The 24044-nt window shown below is 35.1% G+C and overlaps 3 protein-coding genes across 4 annotated transcripts; all 3 read left to right on the top strand.

The window, feature by feature from the left end:
* Nucleotides 1-12775: 12775 nt before the first annotated feature.
* Nucleotides 12776-14008, top strand: LOC147399370 (expansin-A8-like). Its single transcript, XM_086444680.1, has 3 exons — nt 12776-13008; nt 13085-13373; nt 13463-14008. Exons 1-3 carry the CDS (start codon nt 12867-12869, stop codon nt 13764-13766), a joined length of 735 nt encoding a protein of 244 aa, XP_086300806.1. The 5' UTR covers nt 12776-12866; the 3' UTR covers nt 13767-14008.
* Nucleotides 14009-18520: 4512 nt separating this feature from the next.
* LOC147399371 (expansin-A8-like) lies at nt 18521-19913 on the top strand. The gene is made up of 3 exons (XM_086444682.1): nt 18521-18756; nt 18833-19145; nt 19242-19913. The coding sequence occupies exons 1-3, from the start codon at nt 18618-18620 to the stop codon at nt 19543-19545; spliced, it is 756 nt and encodes a 251-aa protein (XP_086300808.1). The 5' UTR covers nt 18521-18617; the 3' UTR covers nt 19546-19913.
* A 1046-nt stretch (nt 19914-20959) lies between these two features.
* LOC147399372 (appr-1-p processing enzyme family protein) lies at nt 20960-23968 on the top strand. Of its 2 annotated transcripts, XM_086444685.1 has the most exons (8): nt 20960-21254; nt 21306-21421; nt 21866-21914; nt 22609-22711; nt 22817-22912; nt 23028-23102; nt 23482-23551; nt 23693-23968. In XM_086444685.1, exons 1-8 carry the CDS (start codon nt 21041-21043, stop codon nt 23759-23761), a joined length of 792 nt encoding a protein of 263 aa, XP_086300811.1. In that variant the 5' UTR covers nt 20960-21040; the 3' UTR covers nt 23762-23968. The 2 variants fall into 2 exon arrangements, with proteins under 2 accessions (XP_086300811.1, XP_086300810.1); XM_086444684.1 differs by having other exon boundaries at nt 20963-21421.
* Nucleotides 23969-24044: the final 76 nt, after the last annotated feature.

The raw sequence follows: 24044 nt of genomic DNA on the forward strand, positions 1-24044 counted from the left end.
ATTGCCAACTACATTATCGTCCGGCATTAAAGATGAGGTTGGTTGGTGGATGGTAGACACGTAAGTTGTAGGTAGAGCGGATGAATTAATGACCACTCAATCAGGCGTCATTTCTTTACGCAGGAATGACTGAGAAACCCTACTTCCTACATCTCAAATCTTATTCAGCAATCATAAAATAGAGGTGTCCATCCCAGCCCAGCCCAGCCCAGCCCAACCAAGTTAAAAACAGATTAGGACCAACAAAGGTTTTGTGGACCGATCGTATTCAATAATTTTCAGCACATCAAATTCAGGTTGGGCTAGGGCGGGCTTTATGGTGCCCAGCCCGGCCAGGTTCCACTGCTATATATTATAGAAATGTTCATGAAATATTAATTAAATGAATATTATTTTTCTAATAAAAGTAAAATGCATTGCCTAATTATAATTTAACTCTCATTTATAATAATTATAGGTTTATAAGATGTTAATTTCAAATTCAATTAGAAAATTTTCAAACACAAAAATTATTTGAAAAGTACATTTTTCATTAAAAATATTGAGTTCTGGTCATTTATATTTGCCCCAAACTTAACCCAAGACAAGCCCGGGCCCATTAGGCTAAAGCTAGGGCTTAGTCAATTAAGGCCTGAATGGGTATACGGCTGGTCTAGGTAGAGTACGCTTCGTTATAGCCAAGTTAGGATTCTAACTAGCCTGGTCGAGCCCAAACCCGCTCATTGCCAGCCCAAGTCACAGATCTTTCATCTTTACTATTATAACGAGAGAAGGCGGAGTAGAAGTGGTTCCAAACCTGAGCCCCATAGACTCAAATTGACCTTGGGTTAAGTTTGGGCACAACTTGCTAGTGGTCGAACCTGGCTTTGGGCAAACATAATTTTTACCGAACCAAATCAGGTTGGGTTCGGGCATAAATATCGGTTTGCCCAATTTGTCTGAACCCCCCGAACTTAATATAGTTATAGTTTAAAAATATTTTTAAATATCTTTGTTTATTTCTCATTCACAACTCACATTTTAAACTTTGGTTAATCATCATCTTCTTTTCTCTTTTTTTCTTCTGAGAGTTGCTATTGTCACACCATTTTTACTAATGCCACACCAATCGTGTGCAATTCTTTGATGATTTATATAGGAATTAGTGTGGCATTAGTAAAAGTTGGTGTGGCAATAGTAGCTCTCTTTTTTCTTGACATTTACTTATAATTCTTGTATACGAGCATTGAAATAGACTTTTTAGGAAAAATAATTAGAAATTTATATATTTTTTTACATGGTACTAGGGCTGCAACTTGGGTGAGTTAACCTGAATTCAACCTGATAGATGGGCGAGCCTGGGTTGAGTTAAGTAGAAGATGAGTTGAGCCCGGGTTAGAATATCTCAACCCGACCTCAATTTAGGTTGATGGTTTAGGCAACCCAACTCAACTCGAACCCGATGCTATATACTAATATATAAATATTTTATGATAGTTATAGATTTTCTATTTAGCATTTTTATTCCATCTTATTATTATGGTTTGTGGATAATTAAATATTACTAATGTGCGTTTGGTTTAGTGTGATTTGTCTAAATATTCTCTCAATGATGGAATTGAAAGTTCTATGTGATTTTATTTACTAGTGATTTGTTTTTAATAGTGTATTTCTTTTTTTTAAATATAAAATTTATTTTCTAATCAAAATGTAATTTGGATTTTTCAAAGAGCCCAACTCGACCAAACTGTCTGAAATTACCTAACTCGGGCTAACCTGAGCTCAACCCGATTTTAGAAGATCCAACTCAGGTTGAGCTTGGATTAGTGAGCTTAGGTCCGATGGTCAGGTTGAGTTGAGCCCAGGTTGAAGGTTTTATTAGTTGGCTTTAGCCCAGATTTACCCTCTAATTAACCTGTGTTGCAGTCGTAACACTTATCTTTATATAAGACATTATTATTACTAAATTATCTACTCTTAATGAGGAATGAGCCAACCCAACTTTGATTGGGCTTGGGTTGATCACCAACCCAGCCCTGAGTTGAAGCCCTAAATACAATCAGGGTAATTATTATTATTATTTTGCCAAATACCAATAAAATCTGTTTTCCATAGACATCTCTAAAACTAATCATCCATCATCATCACTTTCTTGCATCAGACTCTAGGATGAGTTATCAATTCTCAGTAGAAATTCTAACTCTTACCTCATAATTAAAAAGTGGCGAGTTTGCAAAAAATTTGCATGGATCACCTAAATTCTTAAGAAATTTTAGCAAATGATTTGCGGCACAAAAAGAAGGAGAGACCATTTCCAAAATCATAATGAAATATTTTATTGCAAAGATCTACCAATTAGAAAAAAATGATTGGAAAGAGATTTCCCAATGATTACCAAGCAATAGTAAATCATTCATCGCAAACCATTTGCAAATGATTTGTAATGTACCAAGCAGGGCCAAGAAATTCGAAACATGAAAATATAACAACTTATGTTAGTTGCCAACTTTACATGTCCCAAGTGTAATAGACAGATCATAGGTTTATTTTATTTACTTTTCAAAATTGGTATCATAGGTGTGTGTTAGGTAGGGCGCCGGCGTAAAATTGGTCCAATTTTATCCAAAATCCAAGTGATCTGAAATCCAATTTTAGCAGGTTGTGGTCTTTGGAATAGATTTAAATAAATAAAAATGGGTTAGATATGGTTTGACGATTGGATGCTCTATGATCTGAGTCAGATTTGGGTCATATACGGATCCATCTATACATCCTCCTAGATCCGAATTATATATTACTTTGAAAATATAATTTTAGGTTTTTCAAAAATTCATTTTCTACTATTTTAATATAACATAAATTCTTATAAAATAAAATAATTATAATCGTAAAGTAAAATAATATAGCTATTAAGAAACAAGTATAGATGAAAAAATGTTGAACTATCAATTATCCAACCTGATCTGACCCAAATCAAGCAATTCGGTCATGTCGAATTTGGATTAAGTGAAAGAAAAATAATTTAGATATTATTTATCAAGTAGGATCTGAGTCTGATTCAGATTAGAGTCTAGATAAAGAAATTTGGATTTGAATATGTATATACCCAAATCCAACCCCTTTTAAACTCTAATGTTCCATGGTGAAGGACTTTTTTCAATCACCTAATAGATTTTTCAAAAAACATAGATATTGCGAGACTGGTGTTGAGTAGGGGTGCAACATGGTCCAGTTCAAACCGAGAACCGAACAAAACTGATAGCTTTGGGTGATTTGTTTCGATTTGGAACAAGTTGCGGTTCGGTTCCGGGTTAAGAAAATGGAGAATCAATCAATTTGGTCTGATTCTCGGATCAAGCTTGTATAGAACCGAACCCCTATATATATATATATAATATTATGAATTATTAAGAATTATTTTAGGAGTTAGGACATAGATTAGTGATTTTTTATGGATAAACTAATGACTTTTTATAGATAGATTTATGATTTATTATATGGAATTTTATGTTTGTCTTTTCATTAAAAATATTACTTACAATTTATAGAATCTTGGCAATCCATAGAACCGAACCGAGCCAAACCAACTTTAGTTCAGTTTGGGTTGGTTTGGTTGCAATGGAATTTGGTTCAGTTTTGGTTCTTATTCCGTGGAATTGACCTATGTCGGTTCAATTCCAATTTAACCTCAAACCGAACCAAGTTGCGACCCTAGTATTGAGTAATAAAATTTTAAAAACATATTTTAGATCCTATTGAGTAATATTACAATGATAATAATAATAATAATAATAAAAGTTATTTATCTTTAATTTATTACAAATAGTATTCTCAGAAACTTTTTTTTTCCAGCAATTGTCCTTAAATTAATTTTGTTCATAAATTAAAATCAGTTTATTTGTTTGATGGCTTCTAACCATTGAATGGGGCAATTTTTTTATGATAGATTGGAAAGCTAATAGTATTATTACTTATGACTTAGTTAAATGCAAATGCTATTCAAATCAAACCACCGAAAAATCCAATAAAACTGATTTTATTCACTAAATCTCTAATTTTTTTCAACTACTAAATAGGGATAGTAACAGATAGGATAGAAAAATATATGTAGCGGGAATGAAATTGGGATCAATTAAGTAAATTATCTCTCTCATAAGCAATTAAGATATGTTGGATTTAATTGACTAATTAGCTAGTAGTTTAGCCTTTTAAAGTAGGATGGAACTAATGCACACGATGGATAGGTTTTTTTTTTTTAGTGGGCCGCATGTACCAATCATCCTAGCATGTGTTCAGCAGTTAAATATAGTCACTTTTATGTGGAAAGATATATAGAAATTCAAAAGTGTGTTGTATAGCAATTTACAATTTACAAATGTATAGGCAAAAATACATGACTAATCGGAATTGGACGTGTTTTGAACAAGTACTTTGAGATCTGTGTTGAATGAGAGTAGGAAATTACTTCCATCCATAACAAATGAATGAGAATGAGGAAAAGTAATGCCTTAGGATGGGACAGGAACATTCACGAGATGTATCCAGGATCGTCCCTTGGGATGTATCCCATCTCTTTAGTCAGGACGACGATCCATATGCCTAAGTACCAACTGTGCAAAGCCTGAAAATAGGTAATCAAGAGTCTCTAAGCTCATGAGATGAATTATAGAAAGGGTATAATGAAAGAAAACTGCCAACTTAAGGATTAATTGAAGTAGACCTATAAGTAGAAGTCTAACTTAAGCATCCAAAATCCGGGCAAATACCACACTAGTGTCTAATGACGAATTTTAGACCTAGTGATCTCAAGGTGTTAGTGATAACGAAAAACTCACTCTAGGGAAACAATCATGATATTGTTGAAACCCCGCGGAATACAAAAGTGTGGTACTTGGCATTCATGATGGGGTTCGAATAACGGGTGTGGCAAAACCAAGATGAGCCAAACCATTGTAGTCTCTAAAGAGACCACCAAATCGACTAATTAATCATTCCTCCCGGGCAACCTTCTGTATTCAATAACTAGACATCAATGAGAGGGGAGTACTATAAGTAATATATGGGAGTGTGGTACCCAATTGATATTTCCTACAACAACAACTTTAAAAAAAAAAATGGTTATAGATTTATCAATATCCTTCTCTATATGGGATATGCGCTTAACTTTACACACCACTCACACCTAATTATTTTGTGTGTTGATTGGGTCAGCATCACACTTACAAACCCAAACCAAGAACCAAACCAGACCAATAGTTTTGGGGTGGTTTGGTTTGGTTCCGGGTTACAAAAATGGAGAATCGATAAATTTGGTTCGATTCTCAGATCAAGCTTGTATAGAACCGAACCCTCATGCAATAAATAAATATATATGTATATAATAATTAATATGAATTATTTTAGAAGTTAAGACATCGTTTAATGATCTTTTATGAATAAACTAATAACTTTCTATGAATAGATTAGTGATTTATTTTATGAAATTTTATGTTTATTTTTTCATTAAAAAATGTTACTTACAATTTACAGAATATTGGCAATGTATAGAACTGAACCAAACCAAACCGACTTTAGTTCGGTTTGGTTCCAATGGAATTTGGTTCAGTTCAGTTCCAATTTGACCTCAAAACGAACCAAGTTGCACCATTAGTGGGAATGATCTTGTGTGAGCTGTAGATTAAGTGGAAAGTTAAGTCTATTTGTCTACCTAAAATGATGGATACAAATTATTTTGGCCCAAGGATGCATGAATTTTCAGTCGACTCGTTACTGGACCTTCAAAAAAAATGTTGGATTGATGATTTTTATTCATTGGTTTAGTTGAATTTGAACCGTGATCCAGAAATGTGGTTCAAAAATATTTCTAGCTCTTGATGAAACTTGCCCATATTCAATGGTCTGAAGTCATCAATTGGGCTGATATTTTTGGTTTGAAAGCCCATCAAGTTATGGGCCAAAATTTGAAAGCAAATCATTGTCTCAGCAGATGAGCAGAGACTAACGCCTTATCCACTATGAAAATTCACACCCCTTCACATATATTTGTATCATATTTGAAAAGGACAAACATAGCTAGATTCGTTGGTGCTTGAGCCAATTGTATTCCATTACTCATAAATAGTGATTGATAATATAGAGAAAATACAAGTGGAAAAAGAAAAAGATTCGTGCCAATCTGACTCTTTTTCGTAAGCTCCCTTCACAGAACAGTAGATCCTTTTCTTCGAGATACACAAGGACAAAGATTTATGGTTTCGTAAACTTCCATGTCAGAGAGCGTACGAAAAAGAGAGTCAAATTATCAAGATTCAAAGAAAAAATAAAACAAGCAAACAAGAAACAAGGAAGAGTCAAAGAAAACAATCACTCAAAGAGCAACAAGAAATACAAGATAACTCAAGAACAAAAAAACATACCAAACCTCCACAATATTATGTGCTTGTCATACCAACAAATCCCATCTAAAATGGAAATCTTCATAGAAGAACACTTTGAAAATAGGAAAAAACTTTACGTTGAAAAAATAGAAATCCAAGAATGTTGATCCTTCTTGGAATGCTCTCAAGTCATAACTCTCGAAAACTCTGTAGTTCCTCTCCTTCCAAATGCCCCAACACATCAGAAAAGGGCGTCCAACTTTGATGCTTCAAAATTTTGGAGAAACCCTCCTCGTAACATGATATGTAGCATTTTATGTTTATTTCATGTCCCTATTTTTTCATTGATATTTGGCATACCTCCTTGAAGGCATCACATGTAATCCAAAGAAGAGGGTTCTACCCAAATTTGAAGCAGAATGGGTGCTTCTATGTTTTTAAACCCAAAGGATCCTCATAGCACCATAAATGTAGAGAACTGTCACCTCTCATCTCATACAACAATGACACATATTCAAGGAAACACCAAGAAACATGGAATCAAAGGAAGATTTGACGATTTATTCCATAAAATTTCTAATGAATTCATAATGCACTACTTACATGTGATAAAATTATGATATGTTGTGTAAATGTCTTGTATTTATTGCACTATGCAGAGCTGTGGGGGTGGAGCCCGTGGCCCAAATTTTTTTAAGGATACGAAAAGGGCAATTATGTAATATTTTCGTAAGGATTTACTACTTTTTGAGGGTTTCTATTTTAGGGAGACAAATGCATTTGAGCAACTCCCGACTTTATAAATAGAGATCTGTAGGACTATAAAACTTGAGAGAAAATAGTGATTATTCTCGTTCTAATCCGTGGACATAAACATACTATCGAACCACGCAAATCCTTGTTGTAGAGGGTAATAATTGCATGATTACCCAAATCGTACACGTGTTTACGCCGATTAAGTGGTATTATGTGTGAGTCAATATTCCCAGCACTGCCCAGCAACAGGACGAACCAGGATAGAAGTGTCTAACATGGCTGGTAGGACAGAAAGCATTAGTGCAGACCTAGCCTACCTAGCAAGGCAAGCCTAATTTGCGAAGTTGTATAATCCTGACTTACGTGTGTCAACTCCAGAGATCTTGGAGGAGATCTCCTTGGAATTGTGGACCTAATCCTAAAAATCTCAATTCTGTTTAGAATCTTTGTAATCAGGGAATTCTCCAGGATCACATCTCGTTAAAGGGAGAAATCCTGATTCGAATAGGAATTGACAAAGGCTAAAGGATATTTTGGCCGATTGAAGAAGAACGGAGTTCTATCGGTTATTATTGTTATTCTTCTGTAACTCTAACTTGAGCGTCGGAGAATTATTGACAGATACCACATTAATGCTCACAGGAGGGATGAGAGAGCAACTTCAGATCAGTAGGGTAGATTCTATTAAGGCCTTACCAGATTTCCACCCTACACATATATTTGTGCGATTTCTATTGTCTTTGTTAATTCATTTTTTTTTTTTTTCACATGAGCATATTCATTGCCCAGTCCAAATTCAAATGTAGAGTTCATTTGGACCAGCCCAAGTTGCAGTCCTCAATAACTTCAAACCATAGATAGGGAGATCACGTTCTTAGGTACCCCATGAAAACATGCAAGTCACTTGAAAACTTGTAGGTATCGGTAGGGGCCCATTCCCTTTTATGTTGGGGACATCTCAAACTCTTAAAAGTAGAAACAGCAGACAATCCCTTGTGAAGGGCACTATCACTGTTTTTAACCCCCAATATTAGCAGGACACAGTCCACATGCCCTTTGTGGATACAATTTATGGTTCAATCACAGTCTGTGATCCTACCTTAGCCATTTGCACAAAATTGCCGTAAAACATAATCTTCTTCTTTAATAGAATTCAAAATATATCCATTTCGTGTGGATCGAAAAGCTCGATATCATAAATTTCTTTTGGTGGGTAAAGCTGTGATTACGAGCATGTGAACTCGAGGTTGTAGTGCAGCATTGACAACCAATTCAGTCATAGACCCTCCCAAAAAAACAAATGCTGAATTTTCTCTAATTTTTTTAAAAAAAAATTTCTAATATTCTGTATTTCTCTGGCATCGTTTCACCATAGTTGAAAATTTTGTCACCTCTGACGTTATAACCTCTAGACTTCACAATCAAGATACTGAAAACTGCAATGTTAAATGTTTATATGCACCGAAATTGTGGTCGGCAAATAACAAAGACAATAGGTTGAAAGATATTTTAATTTTAAGTTTCATGGAGATTGAAGATTCTGACAATCTTGTAGGACCTTTAAGTAAAATATGAAAAATCCCAAAACAAATTGGAAGATTTGGTGGAAGAAAAATCTATTTTGGAAGAAGGGATGTTAAAATATATAACAGAAGTACTACTAAGCTTTAATTCATATTGGTATGGAGTCAATGTCACATTTTCTTTTATTGTTTGTTGAATGATTAATCTTTTCAAAGCTGAATGCCTCCAAAAAATGTGAAAAAGATGCATGATTATGATAAACCATAGCATGTTACCCTAACATGGTAGGGCCCAAACCAAATCCCCACACTTGTTTTCTAATAATGAGACTTTCTACCTAATGAACAAAATCTATATTCATGTACCCCATATATCTCAAAATAAGATAAAGGATTTTTAGTTTTTTAGTTTTGTTTGTTATAAAATTTGCTCACAATAAAATATTTCTAAATAAACCATCCATACGTGCAGCAATGTTTTTTTTTTTTTTTTTAATTAAATTAAGTTAAATAACTTTAATTTTTTTGTTTTATCTTTAATTTGTTGAAATTGGTGTATCTGAAATTAACATGTGTTGTGCTTGAAATACGCTCAACAATATAGTAAACATGGTTGGCTTATGGGTGTTTATGTCAAAGCAACTCCAATGGCAATGTTATATTTGTCTCTCCTAATTTCAGTTTTTGAGACAATAAAATGTAAAAATATCATATTTGGCACATGTTTCTCTAATGTTTCGTTTCAAAAAAAAAAAAGATAAATATATATTTTAGATGACAATTTGATTTTTTTAAAAAATTATTTTTTCTATGGAAATTTAGAAAAAAAAATTCAAAAGACATTTTTTCTAACGTAAAAGATACTTTAACAAATTTTGAAATATATCAAAATCATTGTTAAATATAATATTGGTTTTAGCACATTTCATTTTTGATAAGACATTTGATATTTGCATTGTAGAGTATTTATGAGATGTTGTTCAAAATTTTGGAATTACGACCGAAATTTGAGATGTTGGTGATGCTCATATTAAAATTTAGCTTGACAAAAATTTCTAAAATGTTTTGATTTATATCAACCAACAGCCTTCTCTTCCTATTGATGTGATGCCCTTCTCTTCATATTAATATGATGTCCCTATATCTTGACAATACGTTACCTTATGATATTATGTAATTAAATTTGAAGTTAGCAAAAGGAAAATATGTATGATTTTGGTGAAGCTGTCATCATAATACAGAACTCACCTTGGTTTTACTTATAATGGGCTTCCATTTGGTTTTGGATTTGGCTAGTAAAGCACTGTTTGTTAATCTTTTAAAAACAAATAATAATAAATTGCTGATTTTGGAGATGTTCCACTTTACTTTGGTAGTTGAGTAAATATATAAAAGAGCCGTGCTGGAGTCGCAAGATTGTACCTCATATCCCACATCTTGACACGAGTCAAAAAGCATATACGATTCCTCCACACTTTACGTCACCATGTGAGATTTGAGGTATAATCTTGAGGTCACTTCAACATTATTCTATATAAAATAAGTAGAATTTTTTATTTTATTTTATGAGTCGTACTAGAATGACCTCAAAACTGGATCTCATATTGCACATTGACATGAAAGTGGATAGGAATCATATATATTTTTTCACTCATATCTCGAAGAAAGTCATCTATGTTTCCCATACACTTTCACTTCAGCATTATTCTTTTATTTAAGCCCATGATGTTAATGTAAGGAAATTTTCTAATAAATTAGTTAGACGTCTCTAATCAAGATTAAATTTTTTTGGTGGGCAATCCAAATCCAATTAACCTATTGGGGAGTTTTGCTCAACACATCTACTAAATTGATTATGGTATCGAAGAGTGCTTCATCTTCAAGCATTTAATAGAGGTTGAAAACCTTCTATATCTTTATTCCTTTGATTTTATAATAAGAGTCGTGATATTCTGACTTGCGACATGGCAAGTGCATAGAACCATATATCTTTTTCTTTAGGGAAAAAGATCTATGATTCTGTGCACTTACTTTGTCAACCGAGTGAAAAAATTTGAGTTAGAGAAAAAGATCTATGGTTCTATGCGCTTACTTCGTCAACCAAGTGAAAAAAATTTGAGTCAGATTATCATTAGTATTATAACAATGCCATGCCCATTACTTAGCTAAGTGAAAGGAAAGGGTTTATCTTGGTATACACCTCGTGGCACCCTCCCTAACCCTGCACCTAAGGGTGGGGACTTGGGAGCGGAACGTCTGTAGCATTTTGTTTTCTGCAGTACTTCTTCGATGGTTGACAAAGTGACACATGCTGAAAAAATATCACATCAGTCCTCTCAGATTCTTAGCCAAGATTAGACTTAAAAGGAAATCATTAAAAAAATTATTTTTGACTTAATGAAAGGCTTGCAAATTGGACTCCGTCAGTGAGCTTTCAAACTCAAATGAAATAATGTTGCTTCTTAGCCATGTGGCACTCTCTCAAATTGAAAAAGAGCAAAAATACAATATGAGGATCTGCCCCTTTTGATTTTCTTAGACTAAATTAATATGGGTGTGATTTCAGATTATTAATATATATATATATATATAGATAGATTAAAGAATAATTTACCAAAACGGTACAGTTTTGAAAATTAATTACCAAAACGGTAAACTGTAGCAATTAATTCCGAAAACGGTAATTTTACCGTTTTCGGAATTAATTTTTTTTACCAAATCGGTAAAAACAGTAAAATGTAATTTTTTAATACCGAAAATACCCTTTTTTGTTTTACATGTGCATTTACCATTTTAACCTTACAATAAATCAAATCCAACTAGTTCTTTGTATTCTTTTCTGCACTTCGTCTTCTCCGTCTTCTCAAATCTGAGATGTCTTCGTCTCCTCTCATCTTCCCAAATCTGAGACGTCTTCATCTCAGATTTAAAGGACTAGTTGATTCCGGCATCACCTTTATTCCTCGAATCTTCCATCACCCATTCGAAATGACATTTGATCTCAAACCATTAGCTGCATTTTCTAACTTAACAGCCCCCATCATCGATCTATCAGGGTTGAATTCATCAAATCGATGATCACAAATCATCGATGAAGTAAAAGAAGCATGCCACATGTGGGGATTCTTCCTACTAATCAACCATGGAATACCCATGCAAGTAATGGAGGAGACGATCAAGGTCGTCCGTTCGTTCCATGAGCAACCAGTGGAGATGAAGAAGAAGCATTATGGGAGGGATGAGAAAGTCTCATTCTACAGCCATGTGAATCTGTTTTACTCTAAAGCAGCCAACTGGTGGAGGTTGGGTGGATCTCCAACCCATCCATGGTGCCATCACAGTTAACGTGTAGGTTGGGTGTGAGTTCATCAAATTGACGGTCACAAACGGCACCAAAACAGAAATATGAAAGATGAGAGGTCTTTTTCGTAATTTCAGTCAAACAATAAAAAAGGGTATTTTCGGAATAATCTTTTTTTATTTTACTGTTTTTACTGATTTGGTAAAAAAAATTAATTCCGAAAACGGTAAAATTACCGTTTTCGGAATTAATTGCTACAGTTTACCGTTTTGGTAAATAATCAAAATGTGGTGCATGTTTTGGTAAATTTGCCTATATTAAATTTATTTAAGAAAAAGGTGTTGATATTGTAACCCCGCTATATTAGAATTTAGAAATAAAAAAGAGAAAAACAGTTGAGAAGTGCATGTGTGGGTAGGCCCAGGGCTTCGCAGTTGGTATGCAACTTACAACATCTGCATGTGCACTTGACTCGTGCAATTACTTCCATCCATTTCGTGGCGTTGGCCGCCTCAAACGTGACAAACCCACCTTGTCAGCTTGTCTCTTTGTTCAAGGGAGAATGCTAACCTCAACTCATGTGTTGATGGGCTGAGGCTCTTCATTGACATGACCGACCGTTGGGAGAACCGTATCACTAGAAAAATGTGTATCTCTAGGAACACATCTCTAACAAATCTTCTTTTTTCCTCAAATCCCAATGATGAAGAGCCTCAACCGTGGGTTTAGACTAAAAAAACGTCCAATGTCCAAACAAATGCTACGTGTCTTATCTCAACCCCACCCCCACCCCTCAACTTGGCTTACAACTTCCTATATAAATTCACACCCCTCACCCCTCTACTTTGTACTATAAACCAAACCAGAACCATCCTCTCCTCTCCCTCTCTGCCTTGCCTAATAGAGTTACCTTAATTACAAGAGCTTGCAATGGCACTTCAAGGCCTATATGTTATTCCTCTTCTCTTCTTCTTTCTCTTCAACTTTGGCCTTCATCGAACTTACGGAGACTACGGTTGGCAAGGCGGTCACGCCACCTTCTACGGCGGTGGTGATGCTTCTGGCACCATGGGTAAGTTTCATATTTCTTCATTACTTAAAATTTAATCTTTAGTAACAAATTATCTTATGAGATGCTCATCATGCAGGAGGGGCATGTGGGTATGGCAACTTGCTAAGCCAAGGGTATGGGACTAACACTGCAGCCCTCAGCACTTCCCTATTCAACAATGGATTGAGTTGTGGGTCATGTTACGAACTTAGATGCAACGATGACCCACAATGGTGCCTCCCTGGGACAATCACCGTTACCGCTACAAACTTTTGTCCTCCTGGTGGCTGCTGTGATCCTCCCCTTCAGCATTTTGATTTGGCAGAACCCGCTTTCTTGAAAATCGCACAATACCGAGCTGGTATTGTTCCAGTGTCCTTTAGAAGGTAAAAACAACCACCAAAAAAAAAATTTACTAATTCTCTCCAACCAAGTAAACTTATATATAGAAGTTGCATGTTATTGGCGTTGGCAGGGTCCCTTGTGTGAGATCAGGAGGAATAAGGTTCACCATCAATGGCCACTCTTACTTCAACTTAGTCTTGATCACCAATGTAGGAAATGCGGGCGACGTCTATAAAGTGTTAATCAAGGGATCTAACACACAATGGCAAGCCATGTCAAGGAATTGGGGCCAAAATTGGCAAAGTAACTCATACCTCAATGGGCAGAGCCTCTCCTTCCAAGTCACAACCAGCGATGGCAGGACCGTCACCAGCTACAATGTCGCGCCTGCTGGTTGGCAGTTCGGGCAAACATACCAAGGGGGGCAATTCTAGAGTTCTAATGCAAGAGAGATGAGATGAGAAACTCTATAGGTAGGTAGGGAAAGGGAAGCTATAATATATATAGTATAGTGGCCATCTGATGCTGTGGAGGCTAATTAGCAGTTTAGCACACCCGCTAGGCCTTTTACATAAAAAAAGGTTGAGAGTTATAGTTAGTCGGTTACCTCATTGGTTGCCTTCTGTTTAAATTAATGAAATTTAATATTTGAATATGAGAAAGTTTGTTGGTTTTATTCCCCATATAATTGAGAAGCAAGTGTGAAGGAAAAACAATAATTATTATTTTAAATTTATAATCTTATATACGTGAGTGTTTTTTTTAGAGCATGTTTTATCCTTACTTGAAGTGTGCATGATCTCTCTATCCATTCTTTTAAGAGTCGTGCTAGGGTGACACAAACGGAGACACAAAGGTGACAAAATGATGTGGTGTCGCGCACGTTACCGTAGATGCTTTTCCGCAAGATACGAGTAAAAAGCATCTACGGTTATGTGCACGCCACCACATCATTTTTGTCACCTGTGTGTCTCGTTTGTGTCATTTCAGCATTTTCCTTCTTTTAATGTCCTGTCGGCAGTTAAAGAAACTGTCACAAGAAAGGGAATTTTAGATTTTGAGTAAAATCTTACAACGTAACGTTCGGCAGCCAATGTTGGGGAGCCAAAAAAAATTCTATATGGCTTAAAGTTTCATATTGGGCTGGTTTTTTTGTGAGGGTGATCTCTATGATAGGAAGATCACCCTCACAAAAAATCAACCCAATCTAAAACTTTTAACCCTATCAAAAGTGGTTTACAATTTAACGATAAAAAATTGGCGGTCCACAATTTTAAACCACTTTTGATGGGGGTAGAAGTTTCAGATTGGATTGATTTTTCATGAGGGTTACCTCCTCACCATAGATATCATCCTCACAAAAAATCAGCCCATTCTGAAACTTCTAACCCATATAGGACAAAGGCGTTGGCTCCCTAACAGGATCCAGTTTGACAATTTCAGTTCTAAATTGGTAGAATAAAGAAAATGGGCGTAAAAAAATTCATGAATTAATATTTGGACATGTTTTGAAAATATTTACATAAAAGGATAACTTTTCATTTCCGTTAAAGTTTTTATTTGCAAGAAAAAAAATATACAAATCTAATTATGTATGGATGTTAATTTAAATTTCCTTTATATCTTGCACAAAAATAAACTAAATTTTGAATCATGCTCTGCGTTCAACACCTAGTTGACGTGAAAGTGTATGCAAAACCATAGATGTTTTTCACTTGTATCTCGAGGTAAAGCATTTATGGTTTCGTGCACAGTCACTTCAGGATTTTCCTTTCAAAAAACATGCCATTTCAGATAAAATTATCAAAATACTCTTATGCTAATTGTGAGTATAAAATATTGGCTTTGCCTCAATCTCTAGAATTCTTCAATCTAGATGTGGTTGATTGCTCCTTACTTCACCAGTGAGCACCTATGATTGCAATTCGATGATCAAGTAACCATAAATTTTGGAAAATACATGTCTAGACTAGAGAAAATTATATACTTTTATCTTAAAATGAACTCTTATTTATAAAACTTAATATTCTCAATTGTATAGCAAAATGTTCAATAGACATTACATTGAGGAGTGTTACCATGTGTCGGTGCTTTACTAAGTCCAACTACCCCTGCAAGAGTTACGTGGGCACTTGTCATCATGATAAGACACATGACATGAACGAGTCAATCAGGTGAAGTTGTTGATTGTCAATAGAACAGGGCACATGCTTGGGTAAGTGGATCACCCCATGTCAAGGGTGATGCCGACACTTTTTTATTGGCAAGTTCGATCACTCTCTTGGGATGAGTTTGTACCCCCTACGATGGTTTCTTTCTTGATGTTGAGGACAACAACAATGTCTTGGGCTCAAGAGCCTAACTTGGACATTGTAATTCGGATGTGATTTTTCTCTATTCCCAATCCAATCCTTAAAAAGTTCCCATTGTGTTGTTAACTAGCCACAAGAATGCCATGGCAAATGGTATTTTAAATTAAAACAGTGGTCATCTATTCTAGTAAACCAAATGGGTATATAAAAGCAAATTTACCTTTTTTTTCTTCACAATCTATATCCATTTTCATCAAAAGCCTATTTACAAAAATGGGTAAATTCTACTATATATTTTCAAAATGTATCTAGATACACAACTTTTAAAATAGCTATATCATTTGTGTAAGATGCCTACCATTAAAAAATTGTGATCCATTTAAGGAAAAGTGATGCATTAAAGATAATTTTTAATTACGACTCAATTCTGCCTGTATTATTGTCTGCCTCCAACATACAAAGCTACATAGAAAATAAGATTATCTATCGGAATGGCTTGACAACGTTTCTCAATCATAAAGAACATCTTATTCAATTTTCCTATTAAACTAAGAAGACTCTGACCCATTGCTTAATTATAACAGATTATAAAGCATGTTGTCATGTTTATGCTTCATGTTATGTTGGCAAAAGGAAATGTTTTCACTAGTCCAACTTTTGGGGTTTTTTCTAATAGAACATATATAAAGCAAGACGCCGTCTATATCCATTTTATGGGAAAGTATGGTATTTGGGAAGGAAAAATAGTTGTTAAAGAAAGGAAGAGTTTGTTTTGGATGGGGAACTAATGATTTTATAAGTAAGGGTTGTAACCATTGTCATACATAGTGAAACTTTCTCAACTTTTATCGATGGACGAAGGCATATATCCTCAAACTATGTAAATCTTGTGTTTTCTTGGTTTCTTGATTGTGAATATATATTTGGACCACTAATTTGACTACAACTAACAAATGCATTGTTCTATTACATTAGCCTAATAGCTTGGTTGAGCCCGGTTCAAATCCAAACCATGCACTTAAAGTTCCAGTTCAAGCCCAGAACAAGGTCAAGCTAAGTTGGTTGGGCTTGGGTTGGATCTGCCCATGCTGCAGCCCTAAAAGACTCGAGTATTGACTATTGTTAATTAGGCAGACCACGTTGTTAAGTACTACATGAAAGCAGCAACTTGGTAGGGGCCCATTCTATATTGGGAACATCTCACTCTCTTAAATGTGGAAACAACAGACAATCCCTTGTGAAGGGCACTATCACTGTTTTTAACCACCAACCGATTACATGACACAATCCACATGCCGTTTGTGGATATGATTAATGGTTCCATCACAGACCCGATCCTACCCTACGGTTGTGCAAAAATTGCAAAAACACGAGCTTTCTTTAATTGAATTCAGAAACTATCTGTTTCTTGTGGCTTGAAAATGCTCGACACCATAAATAAATAAAAAACTGTGGATAGGATGGGATTTCAAACATGTTAAATCAAGGTTGTGGTGCAGCGTTGCCAACTAATTCAGCCATACCCTCCAAAAGTAAAAATGTCATAGTTTTGCTAGAATATCTGAAAATCGTAATGTTGGCACACTGAAATTTGTTTTTGGCAAAGAACATTAGATCATATGTTGAAAATAATAATACAATTTCAAGCAACCTTACTCTAAAATCAAGATCCCAGGAAAAAGATATATTATCTTCAATCTCTTCATGGAGACTGAAGATTCTAACAATCTTGCAGGACCTTTAAGTAAAATTTGTAAAAACCCAATTGAAAAATATTATTTTGAAGAGGTGACAATATCAAATTGGAAGTTTAGGAGGAAGAAAATATATTTTGGAGCAGGGGATGTTTTATTATATTCAGACAAGTACTAAACTTTAATTTATTTCGGTATGGAGTCTGTCACATTTTATGTTTATTATTTTGTTGAATGTCTCATGTAATTCAAATTTGAATGCTTCCGAAAAAATGTGAAAAAGATGCATGATTATAATAAACCACGAAATCCGGGAGTTTGCATGTGCCACTAACGTGGTAGGGCCGAAGCCAAATCTCGATACTTCTTTTTTTTTTTCTATCAATGGGACTATCTACCTAATGAACAAAACTATATGCATATCCCCCCCAAAATCCAAAAAAAAAAAAAAATCGTTATAAAATTCTCACAAAAAACTTTCATTTTTTATCTCTAATTTGTTAAAATTGGTGTGTCTGAAATTACCATGTGTCCTCGAGATATGCTCAATGACATAGTATACATGGTTGGCTTATCACTGTCGATGCCGTTATATTAGATTTAGCTAGAAAATGATTTTTTGCCATGTAACATATCTATTGGCCTTAAAAGTTAGTAAATTTTACATACTAAGTTTATATCCAACTACTGACCAATTCATATAGTTAATGTAGAGGAAATTTCTCAACTCAGATGGCTAGAAATCTCTGAGAACGGTGATTTTTCGTGTGTAGTAAGTCGAGAGAGTACCACGTGGAAAAAAGATTGAGCTGAATTTACTGCGCTGATGTGGCAGTGTCTCTAAGACCATAGATTTTTCTCCTTTAGAACAGTGCTACTGCATTCAGTTTAGACTTTAGAGCAAATCTAAAAAATGTATAGGATACCATTGGGACGTGCATGTGCGAGTAGGCCCAATGCATAGCGGTTGGTATCTAATTTGCAACATATGCATGTGCACTTGACTCATGCAATTACTTCCATTTGTTTTGTGGCGTTGAACACCTCATACGTGAGAACCGCTAACTTCAGCTCCTTTATACATATTCCATAGAAAATGCGGCATCTCAATCCCTCACCCAACTTGGCTTACATATTCCTATATAAGCACAACCCTCACCCCTGCCTTTTACCAACGAAACCAAAACACACCCACCCCGAACTCTCTCTCTCTCTCTCTCTCTCTCTCTCTCTTTCAGCCTTATTCTTCCCTTGTTTGTGTCCCTCTCTTGAGTTTGAAATGGCCATTCAAGGGTTATTTGTTATTCCTCTTCTCTTTCTCTTCAACCTATGTTTTCATGGCACTTATGGAGATTATGAGGGTTGGCAAGGCGGTCATGCCACCTTCTATGGTGGTAGTGATGCTTCTGGCACCATGGGTAAGTTTCATCTTTATCGATTACTTAAAATTCAATCTTTAATAATAAATTTTCTAATGAGCTACTGATATTGCAGGAGGAGCATGTGGGTATGGTAACTTGTATAGCCAGGGGTATGGGACTAACACTGCAGCACTCAGCACTGCCCTATTCAATGATGGATTGAGTTGTGGATCGTGTTACGAAATGAGATGCAACGATGACCCCAGATGGTGCCTCCCCGGGACAATCATTGTTACCGCAACAAACTTTTGCCCTCCTAATTTTGCTTTGCCTAATGACAATGGTGGTTGGTGCAATCCTCCCCTTCAGCACTTCGATTTGGCAGAACCCGCCTTCTTGCAAATTGCACAATACCGAGCCGGGATTGTTCCAGTGTCCTTTAGAAGGTAACAACAACAACAAGAAAATGTTGCTAAGTTCTTTCCAACCAATTAAACTTATGTGTTCATGTTACTTATAAAAATTGTTGTTGGTGTTGGCAGGGTCCCTTGTGTGAAGAAAGGAGGAATAAGGTTCACCATCAATGGCCACTCTTACTTCAACTTGGTTTTGATCACCAATGTGGGAAATGCAGGCGATGTCGTAAAAGTGTCAATCAAGGGATCTAAAACAGGATGGCAAGCCATGTCAAGGAACTGGGGCCAAAATTGGCAGAGTAACTCATACCTCAATGGGCAGAGTCTCTCCTTCCAAGTCACCACTAGCGATGGCAGGACCGTCACCAGCTACGACGTGGCACCTTCTGGTTGGCAGTTTGGACAGACATTTCAAGGGGGCCAATTCTAGAGTTCCAACTAAAGAGATATAGTACTAGGTTGATATGGAAGCTAGTGGCCGTATACTGTGGTGGCTAATTAGCACCCGCTAGGACTTCATATACAAAAGGTTGTGGTTGTGAGATATTGTTACCTCACATATTGGTATTCCATTGGTTGCCTTATTTAAATTAAGGCCATTGAATATCAAATGTTTGTTATTCATAATTTTAAGTGGGTATAATTTCATAATTTTTATGAAATTAGTTCTCCATATTTTTATCTTTTTTTTTTTTTTTTTGGAGTTAAAAGACTCGAGTTGTGCTTGTTGACGTCCAAGAGCAATTAGAAAGGCATTTTACATATAATATTATAATTTGGGTTTTAAATTCTTGATCATTTATCTGATCCCAAATCTTTCAGGTAAACCTTTGTTCTTTGTTGCTAAAAGAATGAAGCTTATGTGGACTACTTTTAATAGAATGCATAGTATGGCAAAGTGAGGCTCAATACCTTCATGCATGTGGCATGCCATCTTCAATTTTCCTTATAAAATATAAAATTATTCTTCATTTTCTTTAAAATTAAATTTAAAGTATAACTTGTACTTCATCGATAATTATTCATTTTCATTTATCAAAAACAAATTATAATAATAAAAATTATTAAGAGGGTCCAAGTCCATAGTTCAGCTGGGTAACCATAATCAGCCCTAATTTTGGTCTGCATCAATGCTAACTTGGCCTTGAGTAAGGAAAATGAGCCCAATATCATAAACTAGGCCAATCCCATATGCCATGATAATTAGACTAAACTTGACCTGTGTTAGGAATCTCCCATTTAATTTTCGAAAAATTCACAAATTTTTTTCATTTTTTTTCAATGAAAGTATTATTCTCCTTTTTATTAAAACTATTCTAAATGATTCATGTATTTTAAGTAAAAAAAAAAGGATAAAACACACTTTTACGACTTCTACAATTTTTAATAAAACTCAGTCGAAAAAGAAATGCTACTTTAACTTATTATATGTTGCAAAGTGTAAATTAATAAAATTTTGACGTGTAACATAAGTCGATTTTAAAATTTTCATCCTTCAAAATTTTGGAGGAATTCACTTTTTTATATGATATATGTCTTTTTTATCTTTGAAAAAAAAAAAAAAAAATGAAACGACACTACTCTATATTTATTTGAGATTATACCTTACGTTTTCAAATTGATAATAAGTATTTCGACTTATTTGGCCTCCATTTATAAATCAATGGAAGAGTAACCTCAATATGCCCTTATCATCACCTTCATTATTGATTTATTCCCATCACACTACAGCATCACCATCACCATCACAATTAAACATCATTATCATATTAATGAATTTTTTTATTTTTGAAATGAGAGGGAGGATACATTTATGAAACAAATACCACATATTTTCCATTTATCGAACTTTTCACGTATTGAATTTTTGCCGTATTCCGAATTGATAATCAGGAACGTGACCGCGGACAGCCAACTGTACGCGAATGATGAACAGCTTTTGTTGTTCGATAGTTTGGAAAGGTGGAGTTAGATTTCTTAGAAATCTCCCAAACCAAAACCCTTGGTTTCTAAGAAGTCCCGATTTCAGAAACCCTAAAAGTAACTTTCTGAAAACTGTAAGAATCTCTTCATCATTCATGGAAGAAAGCAGTGGTGCTCGACAAATCTCAGCAGGTCTTTCGAGTTCTGCTTTTAATGGTGGAGGAGGATCATCTACTGGTGATAGTAAGGTTTCTACGGACTCCAAAGGCGGAGACGATAATCATCCAATAGCTTGTTTTGCGTTGTCTCCTTCTTCAAGCGTTCTCAAGATCCAGAAGGGGGACATAACTCGATGGTTCGTTGATTCTGCTTCCGATGCGATCGTAAGTTTATCAGTTCTAATCCCCTAATTTCTGTGTTTTTCTTTCTATTCTCATTCCTGGATTTCGATTTTTGAAATTTTGTTTATTAGTGTATTTGCGTAGAATTTAGATTCGGTGTTTGTTGATAATAATTCTAGGGTTTGTTTCCTGGGTCGACAATCCGAGCTCCTTTGGCTCTTCGTAGAAAAACTAACCTTTGGATCGGTTCGACACTTAAAGTAAATTTTAAGTTTAAGAATCTCTCAGATTTTTTTAATTGTAGTCTTATCTGACCAAAAAGTTTAAGGTTTTTAAATAATTCAACTTCCAATTGAGCCTGTATTATAAATTATAATTCTATTTTTATTTTTTACTATGTTTAGATTTTAGCTGTTATGTTTGGGTGTCTCTTAACTTAACAACATGAGCTGTTGTTTCATGACGATTCTCACATTCTCTTCTTAGGTGAATGCGGCTAACGAGCAAATGCTTGGGGGTGGTGGTGTAGATGGAGGTAACCTAATAATAATATTAAAATTACTCCTAATTTTTTATAGAAGAGAACATCGCCTTAGACCACATACTCCGTTGACAGTTGGTTTGATCGCCACATAGGGTGCTGATGTGATGAATCTTCGCCATCCATATAATACATTAGTGTCTGGAATTTTCGTGGTCTATGGCTATTAATGACAGCTCAGCTTCCATATGTGAAAACATCTCTTTACAGGCATTGAATTCTTCTTTGTTTGCCCAAAGAGCATACATCAATTTTCCTAAAACATTATTACATTAACATTGTGTTTGGATTTAGAGAAATGGAGAGAAAAGAAAAGAGAAAGATTGAGTTTCTCTCCATTTCTCTTGTTTGGATCGTTAAGTGAGGTGAGAAAAGAAAAATAATGGAGAGAAAAAAAGGGACAGTTTTTCCTCTTTTTTTCTCTCCAAATCGGGGAGAAATGGAGAGAAAAGAAATGGTCATGACTAAAAAGAGCGCTAAAAATTACAATTCTACCCTTTTTTCTCTCCAAACTTAAGTTTTTATATTATTAAACCAAACAAAGTGGAAAGAAACTGGATTTCTTCTCTCTTTCTTTTCTTTTCTTTTCTTTTCATTTCTTACCTTTTAATTAGTTTCTTTTCTCTTCATTTCTCTCAATCCAAACAAATCGTAAAACTCATTATAAAGTTGGAAATGTTTATGTTAGCTATACATAGAGCTGCTGGTCCAGAACTTCGAGCGGCATGCTATGATGTCCCAGAGGTCCGACCTGGAGTTCGCTGCCCCACAGGAGAAGCAAGGATTACCCTGTAGGTGCTTCTAATAGATTTCTCACATAGTATCCAATGTTGCTTCTTAATATTGTAGAAAAAAACATTTCGGTATTCTAACCATTGTTAAATTTTAACATGCAGAGCTTTTAGGTTGCCAGTATCTCGTGTAATTTACACTGTTGGCCCCATCTATGATGTTGATGAGCATCCGGAAGTTTCTCTAACAAATGCATACAGGTATTTTGTTATTCTGTTCAGAAAAAAAAAATAATACAGGTGTCCTATTGTATTGCAATTGTTGTGATTATTGTGTCGTCCGTAATAAGCCCTCATTGACCCAATTTGGTTGCAGAAGCTGCTTAAGGATTGCTAAAGAAAACGGCATTCAGTACATTGCTTTCCCTGCCTTATCTTGCGGTGTCTATGGGTAAGTTATTGTGATCAGGAATGAACCATAGTATTATTGAGATCATATAGATTTAACTTGAACAGGATGAAATTATGTTAAGTTTGACCCCGGGTTATTTGGAGCTGATAATATCTACCAAATCAGGTCACCTTGAAGGAGTCTCATAGGAGTTAGATGATTAGTTGTTGACTGCAAAGTGCAACTCTGTATGATACCATGTATTCTAATTATAGCAACACAATAATGACTTGTATGGGATTTGAACAAGTCCGAAACAACATAGGGTGTTATATAATTCAGTGGTTTGAAAATTTTGTTCTGTCGCTTTTTTAGTTCTTAGTAGAAAGCCTTTGACAGATATTTTTCTTTCATTTAAATTTTGTGTTGTTTTGTTCAGTTATCCTTATGAAGAAGCTGCCACAATCGCAATATCTACAGTTAAAGAGTTTGCAGGTGACTTCAAAGAGGTATTATCTGTTAGTATTCGCTTCTTGACCATAGTTCCTTGACAATTTCATGTTGTTATCTGTTTCTATGTTCAATTGCACTTCAAGCAATGCCAAATCAATATTATTTGATGCTGACGCATAGAATTCTCTTGGTTGCAGGTGCATTTTGTTCTGTTTTCAGATGAAATTCATGACGTTTGGTTGAAGAAGGCAAATGGATTGCTGTAAGTTTGGTGGATGGCTTCACCCCCCATCATTCCCAAAGGTTGCAAGTCTGTATTGAGCACTGTTAGATATGGATTTAAGTTTGATATTTGAGTGTGCTTAAATCACAATGTTATGCGAAAAGCAATAAATTTGGACATGATGTATATGGTTTTAGGATATTTTGTTGTTTTTCAGAAATATTATCAAGGATGTGGGTTTTATGTAGTATGCTCTGTGGCATCCACATCAATAGAGTCTTGAACGAATTTTTGTCATCCCCATCTAAAATGGGTAAAAGTATAGC

The sequence above is a fragment of the Akebia trifoliata genome, chromosome 6 (genome assembly GCF_017979445.1).
Source record: "Akebia trifoliata isolate Shusen 1 chromosome 6, ASM1797944v1, whole genome shotgun sequence".
NCBI lineage: Eukaryota > Viridiplantae > Streptophyta > Magnoliopsida > Ranunculales > Lardizabalaceae > Akebia > Akebia trifoliata.